This window comes from Euleptes europaea, chromosome 5 (genome assembly GCF_029931775.1).
Source record: "Euleptes europaea isolate rEulEur1 chromosome 5, rEulEur1.hap1, whole genome shotgun sequence".
In the NCBI taxonomy this organism is placed as follows: Eukaryota; Metazoa; Chordata; class Lepidosauria; order Squamata; family Sphaerodactylidae; genus Euleptes; species Euleptes europaea.
Window position 1 is genome coordinate 49,912,054 of NC_079316.1, and position 20,661 is coordinate 49,932,714.

Sequence of the window (20,661 nt, forward strand, 5' to 3'; positions counted from 1 at the left end):
TCATTTACTACTTGGTGTTCTAGATATTTTTTTAAGCAATAACGGGAAAGGAAACAAATCTATAGGATAGTAAAAAGTGAATCTGAGTTAACAGATTTTTTTTGGCAGCCAAACATTCCTCAGGTTCTTGTTCTAAGTATATTTACTTAGAAGCAAGTTCAATTTAAACCAATTTCACTTATGTCCAAGTACATGGATTTAGGACTGAGGCACCAGTACAGCTGTATTAGATAGCCACTTAAAGGCTAACATGTACCAAATTTCCTTATCTGATATCAGAATCTTGACAGAGAAAGCTGCTGCCTGTTAAACAGTCTCCACTGGATACTTCCTTTACACAACTTTTACATATTTTTCCCTCTAGGACAATAGTAATGGCTTTGTGGGGAACAGACCTGCCCCAATCCAACTGCAGACCCTGCTGCTAATGTTTAGATTACTTACCCAGAGCAGCCCCAAAGAAAAATGAGACCGTACTCTAGAGGGAAAAGGAAACCTAAGCCATTCCCGTGAACAACCAGTATACATGTATTGCAGGTCCATGACTAGGGACTACTTTCCTTCTGTGTCAAAAGCAAAAGTAGCTAGATAAATGAACCGAAATCTCTAGAATATGTATATGCAATTATTTTATCTGCAGTAAACTGTTTTTCCCCTTCAAAATCTCGAGCGACTGCCATCTTCTGCAAGGAGGAGGAGGAATCCCTGCAGACATTCCCTCCTTGCAACATGTCATGTGATCTGCTTGCCTGGGATGTGTTAGGACTAATCAGCTCATGGTAGGTAAATATCAGAGGTTAAAAAAAAATAAAAATAACCTAAAAATCTGTTGTTGGACTCCGTTGCCCAGACTGCCAGGAGAACTCTCCAACTTGATCCAAGGGGGGCTGTCGTAATAAACAATTCAAATAAACACAGTGCAATTTAACAACAGAGCAATCTGAAGTGGTACTGCCATTCCTCAAGATTCTTTCTACCTAACTGCAACTGCTAGACTTGGAGCCTCAACCCAACTGAACCTTCATTCTGAAGCAAGGAAGAGGTAAGACTTGTGCACCCTGGAGTTCAGTTGCGCTCACCAGTATCCCTCAACCCCTCAGTCAGCTGGAAGGCAGACTTGGCAACGGAAGCTAGCATCATAAAATGGTGCAGTAATAGAAGTAACTGGACCAGGAAGAGGAGGCATCTGCTCCAATGATGTCATAGCTGTTAGTGGCAGCTGGGGGGCGGGACTGGTCATGCAGCCTTGTGTCAGGAGTAATGATTGTAGAGGGGCGGGGCATGAAGAGTGCCATTCTGGAAACAATGCTGACGAGAAGCCATGTATTCTGCATAACTGATTGTCACCTTCTCACTGCGATACCTAAAAAAAAAGGTATTGAAAAATATATTAAAGGACATAACGAGTTACCCACAGCTCTATAGGTAAAGACAAATATTTGCAATAACAAAATTCCTTTAACATTAAAATACGTCGTTTTATGATTTAAATGTTACTTAGCCTTTCGGTTTGATGGTGGGAGACTTTTTCAACAAGTTAAAACAATCCATTACAAAGACTTCCTAGAACTTTCCAAGCAAGTCAGTAGTGAGTATCTTCCATTGTCTGCCTCATTCATTACTAAAAGCTGTCCAACTTATATACCATGTCCATGAGTTCAAGAACATTTTAAAAAAAATTAAAAACCCAATTTGGGGCATGTGTGCCATACACAAGCACATTTCTACCAACAGTTGCTGTTCCAGAATCAAAGAACTGTACAATCTTTGAGCGGGATAAGATATTTATCACTGCCTTAGAGATGTCCTTGGAAGTGTCTAGACCACTTTTTTTTTTACTGGCCTATCTGTCCACACATTTATGCATATAATTGTGGCACAAAAAGATAAACACACACTTTTGAGAAGTTTCCTTTGGTTAAGTTAAGGTTGTACCATTAAAGTCAACTTAAAATATATATAAAAGTCGTGAGATTCAAATACATCAGTTTGGCTCCTTTCCTCACTCAATGGCTTTCCTTGTCCTGATTTTCCGCAAGGCCATAAAGTGCCATTATCCAGGAAATAAAAGGGTCTAAAAGTTAAGGTTGTAGTATTCAGAAGTAGTAGCATTTTAACTATTGATATTTAGTTTAAGTAATCATAGTATGGCTTTTCAGTGGACCCAGCAGTTCGGACTTTGGAAGCACCACAATGTAAGCAATACTAGGTGGCTACCAATAAACTGGAGAATTCTGTCCCTCTCTCTCTACAATCATTTGTCGAATAAGCTTAACATACAACTGTAATGCCTTGTTTACAATGTTCAGCAACACGATGACTGTAGGCAGCCAAAGTTTATGCTGCAATACACCACTTCATAACATTCTGCATCTCACTTTGAGCCTGAACATTTTAATGGCAAGGCCATGCACTTAGAATTATGCTTGCGGTCACACTTCCAAGTCCCTAGAAAAAACAACTCCCTTATACCATCCAATCAGCTACTTCTGAAACTCTGAAGAACTTAAGGAGTGATTTTTCACCAGACAGAGATGCAAGATTTTCAGAAATTCTGAAGCAATAGCAAAAAAAAAACAACCCAGAAATTTTGGGAGAAGTTGAAAAGTATGTAATTCTTACTTACGTAACAAAACTCATGTTATTATACAGATCTAACATAAAATACACTGTTTATAAAATTTATAAAATGCCTGAAGTATTTTTACAAGCAAAATTGCAACTCTACCCAATACTTGAAAGATAGCTGCCAACTGCTGCATCCTATGCCCACCTTAGCATTTGTATCTTACATTTAGAGAGGAAGCTAGAAATGGCAGCAGGAATGAGAAAAGTAAGCCCCAGCCAGCCAGTTCAGCTGCCCCATGTGGGTGGGTTTGAGGGTGGCTTATTGCAAGAGTCTTGCCTGAAGCCCCTAAAGTTGAGAACAGTCTTGATAACAGATGCATGTTTAATTTTTTAAAAAGTTATCCCCCTACTCTAGTATACAAAGTATTGCACAATTAAAACAAGAGAACAGAGATAGAAACATACAAAACAGCCTCCAACCTGAGCAGACTATCCCATGCAGAGAAAAAGAGCAAAAAATCAGATGACAAAAGGAACCCAACCCTTCATGAAGACGCTCTACCATAAACAGTAGCAGTAGCAATTGAACAGCTAAAAGTTACAAGAATAAAATATGCATCTTACCTGGTGAGTTTAATAGTTTTTCTAAAGTCATTGGTAATTGGAGCTTTGAAACCACCTTTCCTGAGTAGGGAGTCTATTGTCTGAATCTGATCCCAATCTGTTTAAAAACAATAGCAAAGAGCTAAATACACATTCTTTTTAAGGAAAAAAATGTCTCAGAAGAGCAATAAACAAGTCCAGAATATCACAGATGCTGATTAAAATCTAATTATTAAAGGTCTACATATGTTTAAACACAATGGGTTGGATGCACTACAATAAAGCTGGCAGAAAGGGACTTCCCTGCGGCCCTTTGAAATACTGCTCCTGAGATGGAAGGGGGCGCAATGATGGAAGCTGTTCTTCCCTCATCTGCCAAAAGAAGTACAGTCCCACCAATGTAACTGCAAGTATACCAGTAGAATAACACCACTGGAATCAAACTACCAGCCTTGGCCAACCAAGTGTTGCAAGTCATGTGAAATTTTAGAAAGACCTGTCCTATTTTAGTCAGATATAGCATTCAGGCTCTTGAACGTAAGAAACACAGAATGCAAATTAAAATCTCCTGAGTGTCCCAGTCACGAAGCAGTGCATTAACATGCTGAAGACCTAATGTAGCACATTGTACTTCGATCCTTTGACTTGTTTCCAGAAGGAACAAATTTACTTCTCTGAACAGAAGGAATATTTTGTGTAATTACAGTGATGGGTGCTGCAATGTTCCTTAAAAAAGGCCAAGCTGTTGACCACATTTGTAGCAAAGAGCTTTGCACTGTGGGAAGATGAAGGGGTCCTCTGGAGCTGTGTTTGAGGTGAGGCTGAATAGGAAACTCAGGCAGAGTGTTGGAAAATGTCAGACTGGCAAAGCCTTGGATTCAACCAGTGAATTAAACTAGGAGTTTGTTTTTTACTCTGTGACTGTGGGATGGGAGGCAATGCCTGAACAGTTACATGAAGAAAATATCAGTCAAACTATGGTCAGTCTTGAAAAAAACATACTGAATGTATAACTAGCATAAAGGAAATATTTCCGTTTAGCCTCAGATTAACAACTTTAGCTGGCTTTTGTAGCTACTGCAAAAGCCAGATCCACAGTTCAAATCTTTACATTCAGACTATTTTTGCTCGGCGGGAGGGGGGGATTCAGCTTATCTCAAACCCACCTTGTTCCTTAGCAACCTCAGGTAAGTATGTGGCTGTGCGTTTGACACCTTTCTCATTGATGAACTCAATTCTGATTCCATGGATTCCCACCTGACAATGGAAATATAAAGCCATCTGAGAGGTACTTTCCATAACAGTGTACCAAACATTTTCCATTGCCATCCATTCACTCTGGGGATCACCCTTGCCTTTATCTTGCCTCACTTTCTTGCACTGGCAGTACCATAAGCTTCCTTTCTTTTGGTGATCCCATCAGGTATTGCCACAGAGAGGAATTAATCTGGCATACTATATCAGCCATTGTTTGAGCAAGTCTCGCTAATGCAAAACTAAAAATATACACCACCACAAATCTAATCACAATCTCCTCTCTCCTCTAACACTTAACTTCCCACCATCACTGATGTAGTGCTATTGGAGTACCCAGCTTGTCAGTTTTCCCTCTTTCCTATAACTACCCTTATAATAAAGCAGACACATTACTGAGCCCAAATTGTATACAACAGTGATGCAGCATTCCAGGTGCAAGTGTTCTCACCTCCCAGTCCAAGTAGTCAGTGGCATCCTCAAAATTAGTGAGGAGGGAGACAGAGCAGAAAAGTTTAGGCAGCTCCTCACGGGTCAGGGGTGGAAATCTGCTGTCCTTAAGTGCACTGGAGTGACAACAAAACAAACACAATTGAAAACAAAGCCCTGTGATGCTTAATCAAATTTTTAGTAAAACATTTACTTCTATTATCTCAAAGGCTTAGGACAAGGAATATGACTTTAGAACAGGTTTCAGATGTATTATGCGCAGAACAGAATAGCATCAAAACTGAACAATGCATATACCAAAGCTAGAGCTATACTAGTGATTTCTATGTAGGGTTATTAAAATGAAGAAGTGGGAAGACACTGCAGTCCTTCCCAAAATGCTCATTTTCTGGTAATCCCATAGAGAAATAGTATTTGATAACCAAGAAGAACCAATAAAGAATACCTCAATATGCCTTAATTGCATCTGGGGAGGGGATAAATGGCTACTTAAATATATGCTGACTATATTACTTATGACTTTACAGTACAACCCCATTGATCAGATGCATTACCTTTGATACTGTTCTATATCCAGAGTTGTTTTTGTGTTTTTAAACAACCCCCCAAGATTTAAGACAATAGTTTGATTGATTTAACTGCTTTTATAGATTTTATATATTTATTTTTACGCTGCGTATATTAGCCGCTTTGGTACCGAAACAAAACAAAAGAACCAGTACCTCAGATTGTACCTGCAGGTTTCTAGGAAGCCAATATGGTCCTTTGAGCACTAATATACTGTGCTTGCCACCAAGACTGGTTACTTAGCGTACATGCCACAACCTCCAGCAGACTGTCTTCCAGTCCCAAATGGAACATCACAGTGCACCTGCCTATCTGGAGACAACAGTACACTGCCCTGGATGATCAGCTAAGCCAGACGCTCCTGGGTCACAATTAGACAGGAGGAGACCATCCTGCCATACATGACAACGATAGGTGAGGTATATTTACATCACAGATGCCAACTAAATCCTGTTTTTTGTCTTTACCTGGTTAATGTGTATTCCCTGAGTCCTGAGTGAAGATTCATGGCAGAGAAAGTTCCAATGCAGCCCCGAAGTCGCTTGTCTCGCCCTGTCTTCCACGTCACAAACAGAGGACTGAAAATGCATAACACAAAAACTCCAGCTTCAAATAATTCATGCTGTGGGAGAAGCCAATTTAAGCATGAAAAGGATACAAACGCTCGTGTAATGAGAAACCAAATATGCCTACTCAGAACCTGCTTCCTTTTATTTAGCTAAACCTTTGTAAGCTAGCATTTTCCTTCTCATTCACATCACCTTTCACTTAGGATTCCCACTGTTTTAATATACTACCCCTTAATATACTACCCCTTAACTGTTGACAAACTTGTATGTGTTTCAGTTGCATTGCTTTCATCAGTCTGTTTAAAATCCACAGTTTTTCAGGATGGCTGAAACAATGTAAACGGATTTTAAACTTAATTTTTAAACAGACTGGATTCTAGTAAGTTTCTCTTCTAAAATCATTTAGTTTAAAATGAAACCTGAATTTAAACATATTGAAGTTTTAATCTGTGAACTGAGCAGATCTCAAGGAAGAGGCTTTTCCACCCTTCTGTTCTCATGGAATGGAAAAACCTGTTCCTAAGTATTGTGGGAATCTCAGGAATTAACAGGACGCAGTGTTGGAAGGCAGTACCTGAAGGGGAGGAATACACTGGAATTGCCTCCCCATTCTTGTGAGGTCTTGCATAAATGAAATGAGAGTCTCACAAGATGGCAGCCAATTTAGCACACAGCATACCTAAGATTCACAGGAGCAGTTGTTCAGGGGGCTCAGAAGGCTTGAGCAACGAGTTGGCAAAAAACCCTACCATTCATAGGTATTTTTTAGAAGCCATGCCATTAGCTCTTAAAACTGAATCCCTCATCCTCTATCAATCTAGCACGTGTTGTGTGCTTAAAGCCACTCAAGATTTTCAGATAGCTTAAGTGTGCCTAAACATGACAGACTATGGACACTGTTATGAGTGCTTTTCTATTGAAATAATGAACCACAGAAAAAGTACCTGCCTTTCGAGGTCAAGCATTGTAACACAGCAGGTCATATAATGGGTTTTACTGTGGAGATCATGGACCTGAAAATTCATTAACTGATGGTGGAATCCATCCCTTGCCTCCAGGAAATGTCTTTCTGTACCTCACTATGATAATTCACAAACATTCATATGCCATCTTAAAATCCTCCTTAGGCAACACACATTTATAAAAATGGATCAAACTACTCTGTCACTCCAGAAAATGCATATGCCACATGCAGGCAGTGTGAAAGATGGCATGACTGTGTAAGTAAAAGTTCAGTACCTGAGAATGCCCAGCAAATAGTTGGCCCATCAAACCATGTGCAACCGTGTAAAGCAATATGAGCAGAGTTTCAAGTGGCCAGGCTATATAAAGCCTACCAGGTAAGAATATGTACTGGTTCACAGAGAACAAACAAAACCAGTGGTCTACAACAGGGGTATGTAATCATAATGCCAACCCAATGAACCACCTGATATTTCTGGATTTGGATTGCCCTTGTCTGACACTGTGAAAGGTCCCCCCACCCCGATATTCCCAATTAAGATATTTCACTCCTGATGAATACCGGAATTGAGAATTGTTAGGGATGCAGCAGTAGTGTCTGGGGAGGAGTCAGCATACCCCAGGTGGTCTGTGGCACACCAGCTCTTTAAAGTTAAAGGGGCCATTATTTTCAATGGGGGTAGATCTGGCATCAGGAGGCAGATATGTTGGCTGATATTGTGTCAATATCAGCCGATATTGACACAGTGGCCGATATTTTGTGGGCCAGCACTTGGTCTCTTTCCCTCCCTGTTTCTTCTGCCAGGTGAGGAGGCACTTCAAAAAAAATCATCATTTTAATTTCCTTTTGTAATTTAAGAAAGGGCAGATTATAGTTTTCACTCAACTGAGAGCACGGTTCTAATATTAATTAAAATGGAAATTTTTGCCGACACAACTTTCAAAAATGACAACAGTGTTCTCGACATTTAATGAAAACAATAACCCCAACTTTCTGATATGTAATTAAAACAATAATCTTTGAAGTACACACCACTAGCCTATAATACAACAAAAGAACCACTGAGTGCAACGCACAATGATTTTAGTTCCATTTCTCTAGGTCACCAAAAAGAACGTCACATCACATGACACTTAAAAGACTAACAGACGATAACGGAACCAGATTTTAGGAACTTGAGCCCAGTTCATCAGATATATGTGGATCTCTTTGCTTTCCTATTAAGCATATCAAACCTGGACTATACTTGTTTTTAATCTGCATTAACTATCACCAGTCATCCAATTTTCTAATAGATGTTTACAAATGGTTTTATAATTTGTTCTAATAACATCATTCAGTAATCAGGCTCAGTGTTATATAGTTTACTACCTCTTGTACAAAAAAATTGATACTGGACGTGATACCCTGGGATTTTATTCATTTCCCATGAATTCTTAAAGAATGCCTCATTATGGAAGCTGCTTGTTGGTTACCTAGTTGTGTCACTGATAATTTTTCAAACCTGTTCCTATCTGCAACAGCTTTATAAAAGAACAGAGAAAAACTTAACTGAATGCTGGTGAATTAACTCAAGCACTAATTACAGCAAGAAGCTAACTCCATAATCATTTGCCATGTATTTCTGAAAAATGGAACTGCCTCTGTGATCACTTTTCCCTGAAAAGCAAGTTCTCTCCATTGTATTAAGCACATGTAGATCTTTTCCCATATGTCCTTATGGTTCAAATCAGTCTTATGATATGCAAACTTCAGTTTCACAGACTGAAAAACAGGCAAAATGTCCCACAGGTTACATATGCAGGCAAGAAAATCTAAGTAACTATATCACACCACAAATCACAGCAAGCAAGCTAGCTACTTCTCTGGAACCCCAGATTCTAGGTGTCATGGGGTTCTGAAATAATTTATCCCAAACTTGCCCTTCCACACCTCTTGCTTTCTAATATTTAGAGCTTTAAAAAAAAACCCTCACTTTTGACTTAAAACCCATAAACATTATGAAACCAACATATACCTTGCAATTTAAGCAAATACATAGAAACAATTAATTCCAGGTTTAGATCGAGGCATTTGCAAGATTTCAGGCTTTATAACACTTATTTCTTATCCTTGGATACAAATGGTATGGTAACAGAATACTTACACCATTGCATTATCTTAGGTGATTTTCTTACTTTAACATACAAATAAACCAGAGCAGGCAGGCTGATCATCATACCCATAAAACATAACTGTTCCTACCCCTGTCCTCATAGTCATATACCCAGAGAAAAGGTGAAAGGCAAAGAACAAGAGGGGGGGAAAGAAACAGGGAGAGGGAGAGTAACTGGCACATCATGAGAGGAAAGGGAGGAATAGCATATCTTCTGGTCATCTTTATTCATTAAAAACTGAATAATTCTTTTGGAATACCTTATCTCTCTCTCTCTCACAGGACAGGGGACCACACAGGAATAGTATTTGGGGGGAATTTTGGCCTGAATCAGGAGTGGGGAGGTAAAGAAAGTTACACTGTGTGGATGGAAAATCTTCCACCCACAGGAACATTGCACTGGATTCAAGCCATAAACTCGGTGCAGTACTCCTGGTCCCATTGCTGAATTAACTCAAGGTAGACAAAGGGTGGATAGTTGCTTCTGACTTTGTTCCATTTGCAGAACAGACAGTTCATGGAACAGGTGCGGACATAACTATACGCCAATACAGCTTTTCTCAATTGATGGGATTGTTGCAGAACTCAGGTGACATAAGCATCTGGGACCAGCTCTACCACCGAAAGTAAAATCTAACCCCTATTTTGACTGAAGAACTGTTCTGAAGTACTAGATGTGTTGAAAGGCAAAACTCAGTCTGTTATCCAGTGTAAATCAAGAGTGACAAGCAACTAGAATTGATGTGTATTAGGCTGCCTGGACCCTTAAGTTATTGATTTCACAGCCATGGCTCCAACTCAAGGATGGGAAATCTTTTCAAATAAAAGAAAGGAATTTTGAGCACGGCATTCCAAATGGCACAGCAGAAATGTTGGTAAACAGCAAGAAGTCTGATATGCCTTAAAAGTCAACAGGCTGCAGGAATAAACATACACAAGTGTCAGGGTTACTCAGATGAGTGGTTGGTTTTATACCTTTTATCTGAGTGGAATCCTTATATTACCAATCAAGTTGCTAGGTATTTCCTAGCTGCTATTTATTATATATTTCCTTATATTTATAGCCCACCCTCATTCCCACCAAGCCGGGCTCAGAGCAGGTTACAACAATGCATAATAAAGCATCAGTTAAAACATACTTTAAAGCTTCATTAAAACTCTATACTCCATATAAATTAATAAGATGGCATTCAATATAAATAGTGGCCACTAGAAAAACCCGGCCAGGCAGTGAGCCCCCAATAAACCAGTTGGGGGGAAGGATGGGGAGGCCAGTAATGATGACAAAGAGAGAAAAACGTACGGCTGCCCTGTTATAAGCCTGGCGGAACAGTTCCATTTTACAGGCCCTGCGGAACTCATTTAGGTCCCACAGGGCCTTGATGTTGATAGGGAGACTGTTCCACCAGGCCAGGGCCAAAAAAGCCCTGGCCCTCATCGAGGACAGCAGCAAACTCCTCAGGCTGGGAATCATGAGTAAATTATTGTTCATAGAGCGTAGAGCTCTCTGGGGGGCATACCAGAAGAGGCGGCACCATAGGTACGAAGGATCTGTGGGTTGGTTGTGAATGATCATGAATAATTTTATCTTTATTTAAATTTATGATCATTTACCAGTGTGCTTTCTGATGCGTATATTTGTGTTAACTGGTTATGCTGCATTTCAGATTGTTTAACGTCTGTAACAAATGCCTAATAAAGGTTCTGCAACAGGATAGAATAGACAATACTGGACTTGGCTGAACTGGTCCCTGGTGCACTTGGGCACAATAGTTTCCCAACATCATGTCTGACTGTAAAAGAAACAAAAACCCTCAAACTGATTCATGTCAGAGGTAACATCTAGTTTGGACCTGATTCAGTGATTTTCTTTTGGTTCCTGTAATTTAAAAAAAATACTTTTAACATTCCATATAGAAATACCTTTCTTTTAAAAACAAAAAGCTGCAGGGAGGATACCAGCAATGATTGGAATCAGATATATTTTTTTAAAGTAGAACTAGATTTCCCCCCATTTCAACTTTACAATTCTGTAACCACCATCCTTTTCTGCACTGTTTCAGGCACAATCTTCAAGAAAAAGTCTGAAGTCCCTGCATGCGTACCCAACGAAATCCATTACATTCACAAGCCCACACTTGTCTATGTAGATATAATTCTTCAATGCAAAGAAACGTGGGGTTGCACAATCACAGGTTTTGAGTTTGGCTAAATGAACCAATGTTTTAAATGTTATAGCAACTAAAGCATGCACATGCTTTTTCCAGGAAATGTAGAAATTGCAGAACTGAAACCTGATTACTACCAGTCTGGGGGTTTTTTTGCGCCAATGTAAAGCATAACAAATAAATGACTGAAATCGATCCAGCCCTGATAGGCTGAATCCTCTATTCTCTACTGACATCTGCACTTTCTTGAGTACAACCTGGCTATCTTTATCCCACAAGTCTCTTGTGACTCAGTTAAAGTACTTTTGTACAATCTCCATTGGTAATCACTTGAGCATGCTGTCTTAATTACACTCCTTTTATATAGATTTACTTTACAGTCTTGTTAATATCAAAAGCCAATAACAATGTTCACCTGGTAAACACCTGAGCAGTAATCATCATTCTATTTGGTCTTTGCCATGGGAGCGAAGAGTTAAGCATGTGTGCTTAACTCACTGTGTCAATTACAAGGCAATATTAAGACTACTTCAAACACAGCTAGAGAAAGGGGGACATGTCAGGCTGCCCAAGATTATGTCCCTTTTTCTTTAAGGGACAGTGGCCCTATGAAACAAAAAGCTACCCATGCAGATTAACACGGCAGCAGCAGTATATCAGCTTCTGTTGGTTCCCTCGGATACCTGAATCTAATGGCATTGGAATGGAATAGTCTGTTGCATTCATATTCCTGCCCTGGGGAGAAGGACTAGCTTTTTCAACGGTCAGGCTCTAAGTAAATCAAAAGAGGCAACAGAGGGCACTATTGGAACATGCCTCCTTTTGGACAGAGCACATCAGTTCAGAGTCTACTTACCCAGTAGTCTGGGGAAAAGCACGCTAGCCGTATCTAGGCGTCTAAGAGCTGCCCCCCCATCCTAAAGAGAGTTATTCCAGTCTAAGACCATTCATTTCAATGGGCTTAGACTGGAGTAACTCTGCATAGGATTACATTGTTAGCTTATTTCATTCTCAGAAAAATGTACAATGGGAAGTTTAGCAGAAAGGTTATGAGAAAATTTAATTAATCTGCTCGCATCAATCCTCATTAACTGCCCCCCAATTTGACAGACAGTAAGTGAACATATTAGCTGATAAGAAGTACCGTTACCCACCTTGTGGTAACTCCTGATCTTTAAGATGCCACTTCCTCATGATGCCCACTTGTGGTCTTGTGTTGCTATTTGACACACAACTTCAAAGTTTTTTCCCCAGAGGTGAGGGTATGCACAGCTAGGTTGTGCACACAAGAAAGTAAATATAAAAGATAGCATGGCCACATCCACTTTCAGTTCCTGTGCTAATTCCACAGGCATAAATCTCTGGAAGAGAAGGGACGGCAAATCAGGGGAGCCATGAGGGAGGGGTGGCTCAAAGAACACAGATTTCTTAGCCAGTAACACTGGTGAAAGGGAAAAACACACTATAGGGCTGAAAACTACTTGAACTACTTAACCAAAAAACCAGGACATACTGGATTACCCGTAGCATATTTATTCAGAAGCAATTCCCCCTGAATTCAATTATTTACTCTCTAGGAACTGAAGAAGAGATCTCTGTCTTATGAAAGCTCACACTGGAATAAGTGATGTTAATCGTTAAGGTGCCGCTGGACCTCAGCCTTCGTTTGCCTTTCTCTACAACCTACCCACCTCCATCCCAGTATTAAGGCAAACCTATAAAAACAAAGCAAATTCCAACCATTAATATCCAAAAATTTAGGTGCTAGACCAGTACAACTAAGGGACAAAGAGCTAAGGTCCTATGGCACCATCGGACTTTTCAAAGACGACTACCTCAGATTTTTCAAGTCAATTCATCTAGATTATTTCACAGAAATCACAGGTAAAGTATACTAATCCTAGTGTGTCGATTGATTTTTGAATTATAACACTGTAATGCTGAGGTTGGATGTGAACTAACCCAGGTCAGCTATGGGCTGCTGGCAAGTCTCTCTCCAGCATCAGAAGAGCATGCCTATTATACTAGGTGCTGTGAAACACAGCAGGATAATGCTGCTGCAGTCTTATTTGTGGGCCTCCTAGATGCACCTAGTTTTCCACTGCGTGAACAAACTGCTGGACTTGATGGGCCTTGGTCTGATACAGCATGGCTTTTCTTATGTTCTTAAGTTCTTTCCCCTTATCATGAGATAGGGGCTGCCAGGCTAAAACACCACTTTGGTTCTTATAGAAAGGATGCAAATTCTTGAGATAATTTTAGTAAATACAAACAAGTATATCTGAGGACTTTTCTGACTCGGTTGTATGCAGCTTAAAGGAAATTAAAACACACACACACGCACCCAAACAGATGGATGAGATCTCAGAATCACGCTATACAGAAAATAGTGCAGGAAACATAACTCATCAATACTATTTTTCTAGCATGAAAGTTGGTACCGAGCCCAAATGATCAAGCTTTTTCTGAAGATGTGATTTTGGATTAACTGAAGTCAGTTTGTCATCTCAGAACTTTCTTTTCCTGGGAATGCTCTGGTCACACAGAACCACTTGAGCCTGGCCTGTATTGTCCTTGAGAGCTCAAAATCTTATATTTGTGGAAGCAGGGAATCTTGCCTGATACAGCCTTCTTATAAGCACATTTATTGAACCTAAAATGGTACTAAGCGATGCTTTAAAAAAAATCTAAGAAATCCACAGAGCATAACTGTAATTTTTGAAGATCTTAAATGAGGAAATGCTGAGATATCTACCGTATTTGCAAAGGTAAGATCCAGCTGTCCCCACAGTAGTTCTACTTTTAAAATTCTATATATGATTCATTTTCAGCCCTTTATAGCCTAGAAATGCATTTTTTCCTGCTGGGAACAGTGAAAATACCCCAACATACATACTCCTCATACCAAAGGTATGGTACAAGATCAGCGCTTTAGGAGGAGCAAGTTCTAAGGTAGTTCATAAAATCCTTTTAGGCATCATTTCAGAAGTGTGAAGGATATTTTTCACTGAATTAAATTATAAACTTGTCAAGAAAGACCACCCCCTCACCACTCTTTTCCAACATACCAACTCACTCAAATCCTCTAAAAACACTGTTTTCTTGATTCATACTTCCTCAGTCTATTTTAGCTTTCCTACTAAATGTAATTTTTTACCAAGTAAAGGTTAGGTTGTGCTATGATGTTGCCAGTTATATCCCTGCAGTATGAAAATTCTAATTACAACAAAGATAATAAAATTGTATTCACAGTAAAAAGACATAGTACATAGCTTACCAAACTACACACAACATTAGATAGAATAGTACCACCCTTTTGAATCAGCCTGCTCTTTTGAGAGCTGATGCAGGCCACTTTGACTTCAAGCCACTGGTTAATAACAAAGCTCAATTAGTATTAACAGTGGTTAAGGCCTAAACCATAGCTAAGCACTGGAGGGTATAGATGACAGAGAGAGGGAGAACTCTACCCCGTGGCCTGCTTCCAGTTGCTTCATCTTGGTTAATTTATTATGACATCATCACAGACCTTTAAGAAACAAGGCTACGGCATACAAACAAATATCAAATACGTGAAGTTTCCTTATACAGAGCCAGGCAACTGGTCAATCTAGATCAGTATTGTCCAGCACTGCCTCTCCAGGATGCAGAACGGTCTTTCCCAATATCCAGTACCTGAAATCTGAAGATAGCAAAGATTGAACTGAGCCTTTCTGCACAGAAAGCATGGTCCCTCCTCCTTGTAAAAGCACACATCCAAGTATAAAGTTCTACCTCATAACAGTCAGCCTATTCAAGTTCTTTGTGTATGGTGTGGTGTACAGTTTCATTTCAAAGTTTAAGCAACCTTACAAACATTAAAAAGAACATTGTGGATTCCTCCATAAAAATATACCCATGTTCCAAATAACCCTTACCTTATCCCTCTTACCCCACAATTATAGAACCTTGGATGATGAATTTTCAGTTTCCCTCCCATGCCCAGGGGTTTACTCACTAGGGGTCATTGGTAAACCGAGGAAGTCGTGGCTGAGGGAAACCATAAAGATGACAGTAGAGTACATCAAAGCAGTAGCAGCACATCTCCGCTGTCACCACTAGGTTCTTGGTGCTGTTGGCAGTTCCATTAGGCCGGGCGAGTGGGCTCAAAGCTCCTGAAGTGGGATTCATTCGAGTAATTGGAGAGTTTCCAGGGCACAAAGTCAAATCTGAAACGTTTTCCCTTCCATTGCCCCCATCTGCATGCTGGTGGTTCTGAAGAGGACCTGAACTAGAGACTGGCACAGTTGTGGCTTGATTCCCGTGGCTGTGTGTTCCACTTCCAGACAATTTGGGTTTCTTTACCCCACAACAGCCTGCTGCCAACTTGGGCTCAAGTGGAGGAACACAGCGTCTTTTTCCCATCCTGATTCAGCACTTGCTGTCTGGAGCACTGTAGAACCCTGGCAAAAACACATGACATGCAACACAGGACATTATACTAAATGAAAAGCAAATTATAGGGATGTACTTTTTCCACTAAGAAAGCAGCATCTCTCACATTAACACCTGCGAATTTCAGAAGAAAATTCACATATGATTGCACAAGACTGACCAAAAACTAAATAGAAAGCAGACTTTGATGTTTCAAAGACATCAAGACATTACAACTTTTACACAGGTCATGTGCTCTTTATTCATGAAACAGTATTTCACTAAGAAGCTAGCATGATCAACATGTAAACTAAGAGCTACATGCGACCTGCATATCCCACCTACATACAGGTTTTAACATCTTATCTAATAATACCCATGTAGTACAGCTCTCAGTCTGTTTTCTCTTTGGCAATCAGGCAGAACAAACCACAGCTACAGAAACACATCAACATTTCAATAGTGCCTTTTTAATCTCAACAGAGAAAGTAGAAGCAAGTTTTGTGCATACTGGTACAACTTTATTCTGGGATTTTCTAGATGCCCTAGTCTACAATGTAATGACCAATGTTACCATGCATGCAATGGATTCAACACATCCAGTGCTATAAAGTGCTCACTTATATGCCTCTAAACAGTTAAAGGTTGCTTTCAGATTACAGTTTTAATGGACCTCTAAAATATTAATGTAGCCAAAAAGACATAAACTATGGGGATCATTCAGGCTCCCCAATTACTAAAAACATTAGCTGCATTCAATTTGATTTTTGTTCTTTTCAAAAGAAAAGGCTGAGCATATTTCAGTGTTCTCCAGTTATCAGTTAATTACGGGAGATTCCTTCTACTTTATTAAACACTTCATCCATTTGTATCTCATAAACTAGTCTGATAAGGTAGTGCTAGAAGAAGCTGGCTTTCACCTAATAAAATCAAATGAGACAGGAACACAATGGATCAAAAGAGCTAGGAAATGTCCCTCTGTCATAAAGGCTTAGGCCTGGGAAGGTATTTCTCCTCCTTAACCTGATCGTATTTTGGTCACGTCATGAGACGACAAGAGTCACTGGAAAAGACAGTCATGCTAGGAAAAGTTGAGGGCAGCAGGAAAAGAGGAAGACCCAACAAGAGATGGATTGACTCAATAAAGGAAGCCACAGCCTTCAATTTGCAAGATCTGAGCAAGGCTGTCAAAGATAGGACATTTTGGAGGACTTTCATTCATACGGTCGCCATGAGTCGGAAGCGACTTGACGGCACTTAACACACACACACACAACCTGACAGGACCAAGAGAATAAATCTTCCCAGCAGCTACCTTTCAAGGTATCCCGGAAGCTCATTGGCAATCACCACTCCTTCCTGGATGTCAGCATAACTTGTCTAATGAAATTAGGATACAAGCATGCACCAAGGAGTTTGTGCGAGGAATCCCAAATATCAACACCACAGACTAAGGGTCAAGTTCTAAATCTCTTTCTGGATAGGTTAATTTTTGGACAGCTTAATTTCAAATACATTGAACAGGAAAATTTCCCTCTTTAGTTTTCCTGACAGAAACATAATTTTCAAACCCTGCATTCTTGGAAAGCCATATAGCAATGAAAGTGCAAAGGAGAACTGTACAATTGTGTCTATGTACATGAAGCCGAGAGTATCTTTGGCCAGTCACACACTCAGACTAACCTCACAGGGTAGTTGTGAGTATAAAATGGAGGACAGGAGAATGGTGTAAGCTACTTTGGGCCCCCAATGGGGAGGAACGTGGGGGCATATGAAGTAAAAGAAAAAAATTAAAAAGTCCTAAATAAGTATACACAAGATTGTAGTCAAAGTGTAACTGTAAGCTTATGGTGTGCACACAAGAGACTATTTGCAAAGCTCTGAAATTGAACACAGATGAAGCTATGACAGATGTTGAAACTTTATGGACATCAGCAAATGGAAAAGAACAATGCTTCTTTGTCCAAGGATTAATGCACTCCTGCCTTACAATCACTTAACTGCAATAGTCTCAGCAGATGAAAAAAAGAACAGGTTTCAACAAACAGTAGCTTTATATGAAAAACTGCATTGCTTTCCTCACCACTAGTTTGGATAGCTATTTAAACTCAACATGAGTATGAGAGAGGCCTCAACATATCAGCACAGCATTTGAACAAAGGGGCATCTGCAGTAACCAAACTTGGGGGCTGAAGCAACGAGAGAAGCATGTAAGGGACTGAAGCATGCAAGGCAATAAGGATCAGGAATCATACAGCTAGACGACAATCTCTCCACTTCAGCACATTCTCAGCTTGCACTGTTCTCACCCTATTTTACAAAACATGCTTCTACATCTGAGACAATACTTACTGAAAGCAGACACCTTGTTATTGCCAAGGGGGTAGTGGGCAGGTGGAAGGGGAAACTATTTTATATCTGGAATGAATTTTCTTTTCTCACGTCCCATTCCTGTTCCCCAAACCTGGAAAAAAAAAAGCACTTCAGGAATAAGCTCAGCCATTGAACTAAATAACCCAAGGCATTCTTGCCAACGTGCCAGTAAATTAGACAAAGGAGTATACTAGATAGCATGCACCGTCTACCTGTATAACAAACAACAGCTTCTGAGCTGCTGAGTACAGAGACTTAATTTCCAGTAAACATGTATAGAATCTGGCTACATATATGTGAGGCTTCTTTGATGGGTTTCATCCTTCCTATTTTCTGCCCTTGAACTAGGCTAATAATGTTCCCATCAAGATACAAGTTCAAAGAAAACATACTGATGTTTAATAACTTTAAGGCACTTCAACTCACTTCAACTGAGCTATACGCAAAGCCACTTTATGGTATGGTAGAGATAACGTGCACTCAACAGAGCAGTGATGCATAAGTAAAATGAAAACACTGATAAAAACGAAAAATGGGGCGGCACCGAGTACTTTCAGGCAATACACAAGAAAATAACTAATAGGGTGAGGGCAAGGACTATATTGATCAAAGGATTATCAGTGCTGACACAGAGTACAGTAAATGGGAATAGTATTGCTGGCCTGTTTTACAGGGATACATTAAGATAATCTGCATGAAGCATTAGGAACAAGTGAAAGTGTTATAGAAATACTAAGGGTGCATCAAAAATATAATGCCCGCAGCAGATGATTTCAGGTAACTAGGCACTCAGTCACAGCAATTCTAATTGCATTTACTCTAAAGTCAGTACCACAGAGTTTAGCGCACTTACAAGCTGAATGTTATTTAGGACGACAGCCTATGTATGGCAGAGAAAGGAAAACTGTATGACAACCACTAAAGGTAAAACGAGGAAGCAATTGGTCTTCCTTCACAGCATGCTCTCAGCCCAGAAGGTGCCTTATATATTTATCCCACCCCCAATTGTAAGATCCAAACTAAGCCCACCCGGCTAATACAGGAATGGAGATACTTAAAGGCCAGAAGAGCAGGAACGTGGGAAAGGAAACGGGGGGGGGGAGAGAGGAGAGAGCGAGCAGGAGCGTGGGAGGGAAGCAGACAGGGTGGTCTTGGCGGCCTGGTAAAAGGGAGCACGGGGATATTTCGGGAGAGGGGGGGTCAGAAGACGGACGCCCTAGAGACGCAAAGCTATAGGGGGCGGAAGGGTTAGTGCTGAGGCTCCCACGGGGAAGCAGAAAGGCTTATCCCGATGATAAGGAAGGTCGGAGGAGTTGCGGGGTGGGTGGGTGGGTGGGTGGGGGGAGGTCTGCAGGGGCATTAGGCCCCCCTCCCTCAGCCCAGCGCCGCCGCTGTCCAGACGAAAAGGGAGACCCCCCCCCCACCTTCTCTTTTCCTGGCCCCGTTGACGGCTCTCTGCCCCCGTCGCTTTCAGCCTGACCACCGTGGCCGCCACCAGCGCCGCCGCCGCCGCTCCGTCTCTTGCCTCCCCGCCGCCGCCCCCTCTGCCGCCCCGCGCTTCATGGAGCCATGGGCCGGGGCGGGGGGAGCGCCGAAGAAGTGGACCCAGCAGGGCGGGGAGGGGCAGGCTGTGGAGGGAAACTACCCAGCGGCACCGGACGAGGAACCCCAGCCTCGCCGCCGGCTCAAAGAGGGAGCTGAAGCCAGGCAGAAAAGCCCGGGTCCTCCACGATCCCAGCGGCCCCTTCGCCAAGGGTGAGGTAATGGGGGTGGAATGTTTGCGCCGACCGCCCATCGGCCCCGGGAAGACCATAGACTGAAAAACGAGGACAGGCGCTCGACGGGGGAACCATAGATCTTCGGGAAGAGCGACACTTCCGCCCCCCGCCCAGGCATCGCGTGAATAGTTGAAGGCGGTCACGTGACTCAAAGAAAGGCCGGGTGGGAAGATCGAAAATAGAAGGTCCTTTCTTCACCGGGGGGGGGGGGGTGTTGCGCTTTCGCGTCACGTGATTCTGGCGTGGTCAAGGTAGGTGAGGGACCCGTGCAGCAGGGCTGTGCTTGGTGATTGTCCTTGTTTTGCCTGTTTCTGATGTGGGTTTCCTTAGTAGGTCGAGCTACAGAAGACGATGGGGCTTCGATGTTTTGCCTGACAGTAAACCTAGGGAAACGTTGTTGAGTTGGAATTCGTGGGCAGATTTGATATGAGACTTGGGCTCCATATGGATTGTGTTGACCTACGGCAGGAAGCAATTGTCTGTCCTTACAGGTTCGCCTGTGCGATTGAGATTCATCTAATGTTGCTGATTCCTGAAGAACTGGGTGTGCTCCCGACTGGATCATCTGCGATTTTTTTTAGCTTCTTGTTATCGTGTGTTCACTGTAAGGTAACACAGATGCGCCCTGAAATGTTGGGCGTTTTAGCCTCTTTGTAAAACTCCTTTTCTCTTCATGTTGCCCTGTTTCAGCTTGTAGCTTTGTACCAAAATCCTGCTCCCGTGAGAATTTAACCAGCCTTCATACAGCTGATGAAGTGAGGTCTGGTTTATGAAAACTTATGCATAATAAATTTGATAG

The 20,661-nt window shown here is 41.2% G+C and overlaps 1 protein-coding gene across 2 annotated transcripts; it reads right to left on the bottom strand.

Moving 5' to 3' along the window:
* Nucleotides 1-595: 595 nt before the first annotated feature.
* Nucleotides 596-19,560, bottom strand: AMMECR1L (AMMECR1 like). Of its 2 annotated transcripts, XM_056849577.1 has the most exons (8): nucleotides 19,509-19,560; nucleotides 18,064-18,175; nucleotides 15,296-15,740; nucleotides 5,910-6,020; nucleotides 4,877-4,991; nucleotides 4,338-4,428; nucleotides 3,193-3,289; nucleotides 597-1,363 (listed from the first exon to the last, which is right to left on the bottom strand). In XM_056849577.1, exons 3-8 carry the CDS (start codon nucleotides 15,700-15,702, stop codon nucleotides 1,252-1,254), a joined length of 933 nt encoding a protein of 310 aa, XP_056705555.1. In that variant the 5' UTR covers nucleotides 15,703-15,740; nucleotides 18,064-18,175; nucleotides 19,509-19,560; the 3' UTR covers nucleotides 597-1,251. The 2 variants fall into 2 exon arrangements, with proteins under 2 accessions (XP_056705556.1, XP_056705555.1); XM_056849578.1 differs by lacking the exons at nucleotides 18,064-18,175; nucleotides 19,509-19,560 and having other exon boundaries at nucleotides 596-1,363; nucleotides 15,296-15,717.
* Between the last annotated feature and the right edge of the window lie 1,101 nt (nucleotides 19,561-20,661).

What these genes read in the sequence shown, in the direction of transcription:
- AMMECR1L (XM_056849578.1), bottom strand. Translation starts at nt 15,702, where the DNA reads ATGGGAAAAAGACGCTGTGTTCCTCCACTTGAGCCCAAGTTGGCAGCA. An exon ending in AGGGAATACACATTAACCAG is followed by an intron (nt 4,992 to 5,909) that starts GTAAAGACAAAA and finishes TTGTCACTCCAG; the next exon opens with TGCACTTAAGGACAGCAGAT. An exon ending in CTGACTACTTGGACTGGGAG is followed by an intron (nt 4,429 to 4,876) that starts GTGAGAACACTT and finishes TTCCATTGTCAG; the next exon opens with GTGGGAATCCATGGAATCAG.